This window comes from Chaetodon auriga, chromosome 8 (genome assembly GCF_051107435.1).
Source record: "Chaetodon auriga isolate fChaAug3 chromosome 8, fChaAug3.hap1, whole genome shotgun sequence".
NCBI classification, from domain to species: domain Eukaryota; kingdom Metazoa; phylum Chordata; class Actinopteri; order Chaetodontiformes; family Chaetodontidae; genus Chaetodon; species Chaetodon auriga.
The window spans coordinates 23,516,380-23,521,330 of record NC_135081.1 but is presented as its reverse complement, the minus strand read 5'-3'; the positions used below and the strand labels follow the sequence as shown (position 1 = coordinate 23,521,330).

At 43.9% G+C, this 4,951-nt stretch overlaps 1 protein-coding gene across 1 annotated transcript; it reads right to left on the bottom strand.

Annotated features, from left to right (window-relative positions):
- Window positions 1-689: 689 nt before the first annotated feature.
- pou3f1 (POU class 3 homeobox 1) lies at window positions 690-4,170 on the bottom strand. Its single transcript, XM_076738295.1, has one exon. The coding sequence runs from the start codon at window positions 4,042-4,044 to the stop codon at window positions 2,920-2,922; it is 1,125 nt and encodes a 374-aa protein (XP_076594410.1). The 5' UTR covers window positions 4,045-4,170; the 3' UTR covers window positions 690-2,919.
- Window positions 4,171-4,951: the final 781 nt, after the last annotated feature.

Genomic DNA, 4,951 nt, shown 5'->3' with positions numbered 1-4,951 from the left:
GGCTTGACGACTGGCAGCTTCGTGGGTGTAGAATTTCACTGCTGCTGCACATCTTTTCACTTTTTAACTTTTCACGGTGGTTTTGAAATTTTCCAGATAAAACAGGAAATGTGGTGCAAATAACTGAAATGTATCAGCGCCTGCAATGAATCTCTCAATGGAACTCAGCTGTATCCTGATGTGAACGCAGAAACAAGGCGCACCGCCGCTGTGGCCCGTGATAAACGGGAGGCAGAGGGGCCTTTAACTTTAAAACAACAGTTAATGCCTGATTCAGAGAAGGTGAATGTTGATTTAGGCGCCACATAACATGAAATGTGTTGCCTGTGAATATAGGCCTGTCTCCCCTCTCACTGAACTTTAGGGCCTGCCGTTTTCGTTTATGTGTTTTTTCCTCCTTCTATCTTTGGAAAAGAGGCTGATTTCCGCCTGCAGGCACCTCTTTTCTCAGATCAAACATTCGTCACAATTCGCCTTTTAAATGCTGAGAACATGACAAGTGATGGTCGATGGTTTATGTAAGGAAAACAGCTCAAATTTCAGCTTGACTGAAGAAGGCCTGTTTAGGCTCTGAATAAACAAGTCACCTGGATGAGAGGACTCCTGCTAATAATGATGCTCGTAATAAAAATCACTCAATGAAAAGACAATAAATCCGTATTAATATTGCACAATTTAATACTGCGATTATTACACAAAGATGTGAACAACGTCAGAGACTGTGTGAACTTAGCAGGGAATGCCTGAGGTAAAATACTGTTGTCTACTCCCTTTAACAGCACATGTACACAGCTTCTGATTTAAACGACCCCCTGTTACATAACGAATCCCCGCTATTTAAAGTGAACACATGGTGTGCTGACCGATGCTCCGCACACTGCACAGCATCCAACTTTAGGATCATGTTTATCTCGTTTGCCTGGTGGTGCTACAACAGACAGCAACAAAGGGCGAGTGGTTTGGATCTTAATGAAGACAAAAGACCATTTCTTGTATATATGTTTTATGTAAGTAATAAAATATTACTATAACATAAATATAAATGTGACTTTGCAGTCTACATTTAGCAATCAACATACAACCAATGTAGTAAACAAAAAGAAAAACATACTGAAATCCACTGCAACATAACCATTAACAGAGCTAAACAAAAAGCTCCAAACACGTTTAAGAAATAAATATATATATATAAATGGTCAGATTCATAAATGAAATCATATTAAAATATCTTCTTGGAATTAGTAAGTGTACAAAACTGCCCGGAAAGAAACAAAAACAAAACAATATCTCAGAACAAATACAAGTTTACATATTGGACATATTTACATATCGGAAATAATCCTGGCAACATTTTCTCTAAAATCTTTTTTTTTTTTATTATCATTATTTTTTTTTTCTTCTTCTTGAAATAAAAAATGCTTCCCTCATCTGTAATGAATAGCACTGCTGTAGGCTTTTGGACTGGTCCAGCATTGAGAAATGACACACAACGCATGAGATTTTCAGATTTCCTTTTAGGTCAGAAAAAAAAAAATATATATCTAAAGTTAAGTCCCTTCATCGCTTACCCTTAAGGAATTATTATTTTCTTTTCTCCGAATCCAGCGTGTTAATATAATACAATGGATTGATGGGACAAAGGAAAAACGGTGTGGCTGTAACCAGATTAAAACATCTAAAAACACAGAGGAACAAAGATCGTGTTCAGGCGTGATATTCCGACATGGGGCACTGAAGTTACCTGAGTTATTATTACTTTTCGTTTCGTGTTTGACCAATCTCTCTTGAAATGTTTGGAATAGAACAGGATAACAGGCAGTAAGCAGTGTGAGCTGACAGCGCTCTGTGGCGATAACCAGGAACCTGTAAACATGGGATTTATTGTGTTTTAAGCCAATGGAGATCAGCTCCACTCACAATGTTATTAACAAATATAAAATTGCAACAATAATATCAACGAAAGAATAAGTGCTACATGCAAAGAAAACAATAATTTGAACACAACCAACCCCACAAATAAAAGAAAATGCGCTTTTAGAATTGCCCTTTTAGCGTCTGGTGCTGTTTGCAAATTTCGACGTGGTCAGCTGCAAAGCTTTAAATATCTTTTTAAGGCATGCAAGCAGGACATACGCGTCCTGCTGCACTGGACATTTTCTGAAACGTTTCTGACCTTAATTACGAGTGTTTTCGGGTGCCATAATTTCCATAAACTTTTCCACCATCAACTCCCACTGAGTAAACATAAAAAATGAAGAGGCTGCTCTGATGAGTTACAGTACCTATAGCAAAAAATGAAAGAAATCATAGACAGTCTGCAGAAAGAGAGACACTGAAGTTAAAGGATTTCCAAACCAAAACATCACACTCAATATAACAAATAAAGTATACACTAATATTCAGAAATCTGGTTAATCAGTTTAAGCCTGAAAAAGCAAAAATGTTCATTCAGTGTAGGCGATTCATCTCCAGTGTTGATCATTTTCAGGCAACCACCTCGTTCTGGTGAGCGCCAACAGTTCATGGTACACCAGGAGGAGATGGCCTCAGTTGCCACATTTAATTACTCCCCATCTGAAACAGCCATGGGATTTCAAATTTACTTTATATGCATGTCTCCTCCATATAATTTTGGTAAATAAAGATCTTTGTTTCACTTTAAATGCGCACGGAATCAGTAATAGCGAATTTTTTTTCTGTTTTTTTCTTGATTTTTTTTTTCTTAACATTTTCCCTCTTGCCATCTATTTGTTGGACATGACGATCTCCGAATACTAAGGGCAAAACTCATCTGTTCAACTTTTCCATGTCTCTTTTTCTCTCAGGAAAACAAAAGCCAAACTTAAATACTGTAAACTCCATAGTCCCTTTCCCTTTTCTATCCCCCCGCGGAAATGCTGGGATTGTTCATGAAAACAGTCACTGCACAGGACTCTGTAGTGTGCGGTGTAGAGGAGGGGTCTCTGCTTGGGAATATACGTCCTCCATATTCGGGTGAGGGACCCCCACTGGTGTCATTCTTTTCTCTTTTTGTCTTCTGTTGCAAAACCAAACACGGACAACCTCTTTTTCCAACTGCAGAGTGCCGGCTAAAGTGCTGATTTCATGAGCAGACGGCTTTGGGCATTTTAAGAAATGATTTTCCAGCGCTCCTTTCACCCCAACTTCAATGGAGGTCCTCTTCTTTCGTTTCCTGCCCTGCGCAGCAATCTTGTCCAAATTGGTGGGACTGCCCGTGTTTGAGTCTGTCTCCTCCAGCCACTTGTTTAGGAGCGGCTTAAGTTTGCACATGTTCTTGAAGCTGAGCTGCAGCGCCTCAAACCTGCAGATTGTGGTCTGAGAAAAGACGTTTCCATACAGGGTGCCCAAGGCCAAGCCCACGTCCGCCTGCGTAAAGCCCAGTTTGATCCGCCGCTGCTTGAACTGCTTGGCGAACTGCTCCAGGTCGTCGGAGCTGGGCGCGTCCTCGTCCGAGTGGTCCTGGTGGTGGCTGAACGCCTGCTGGGGCGACTCCATCTGGTTGTCGTGGCTGCCCGAATCGTCGTGGAGCGGGTCCCGCATGCCGTGGTGCAGGGAGCCGGGCTGGGGACTCAGCATTGCGTTGAGATTTGTGTATCCAGGCTGGGAGTAGACCAGTGACTGGTGGCCGTTGGATGGGGACAGCGGGGATAAGTGGTGGGTCGTGGTAGGCGCCCACGAACCATGGTGGCCGCTCTGCGTCTGCTGGTGCACCAGGTGAGATCTGTGGTGGAAGCCGCTGCTCAGGTCCTCTCGGGTCGCTTGCACGGTGGCTTTGTGCTCCTGCTGTCCGATGTGGGTGCCGCTGGACCAGTCGGTGTTGGAGGTGGGCAGCCACTGGTGGTGCGTCAGGCTCATCGGGTGTCCCGTGTTGGTAGCCGCAAGCCCTTGCAAGTACTCGTGGTGCATCATTTTCTGCACCTCTCTGTAGGTCGTCCCCTGGTGCATCCTATCCGAATCCGGATGCATGAGCGGGTTAGACGGTAAGGAGTTATTCCTCGGAATATACTGAGCTGTTGTCGCCATGGCTCCTACTTCGAAAACTGACGAGCACTTCGGAGGTCTCCAGGCTTTAGAGCCAAAACGCAACAACCTGCTCTGGGAGGTCTTGGGGAAGAGCGAAGACACGCCTCCCTTCCGCTTGTATTGGCTCCTCTCCGATTCAAGCCCACTAGGGACATATTCAATAGGCGCAGGGTTTCAGAGCATGGTACAGCGCATTTTTCGCACAGGACGGATAGAGCTCCGATCTTACATATGTTATAGAAAAAACATATGTTCTATTTATTAAGTGTCTCTTTGAGTTTTTAACAGTCCTCCTCTCATTTCGTGTACCTGCGCACAGATAACCTCCAGTCTGCTGCCAGATTTCTTTTCTCCATTTCTCTCCAAGGAAGGTGAACGGGGCTGCAGCAGCGGGGTTTGATTAGGTTTCCCTGAGTTTAGATCGGTTGTTTTGCAAATAACCACGTGGGGGAGTATGGAGATCTTTTTGAAGCCCCCCCCCCCCCCCCCAAATACACACACACGCACACCCCTGCAACAGACACACATGCACTTCCAAACACACACCCGTGCACCTTTTATAATAGGTCACTGATGATTATAGCGCTCCTCATTTTAAATAGATTATAAGGCGCGATGCTTGAGCTCTGCAGCCACCCACACGACGAGAGGCGTGTAAGTAAGCGCTATGTGATGTGTCTGAATGCTGCTGGAAATGTGTGACAAATTTGAAAGCATTTGCTCTATTTCAAAGCCTCCGCGTATGTCATTTATTTGTATTGTCTCGGTAATTTTCAATGTTGTATGATCTCATCATCGCCACCCACTTAGTTATGATAGGCCAAGATACGCTCTCTCACTCACTCTCTCTACACCCCCCCCCCCCCACACACACACACACATACACGCACGCGCACACACTCGCGCA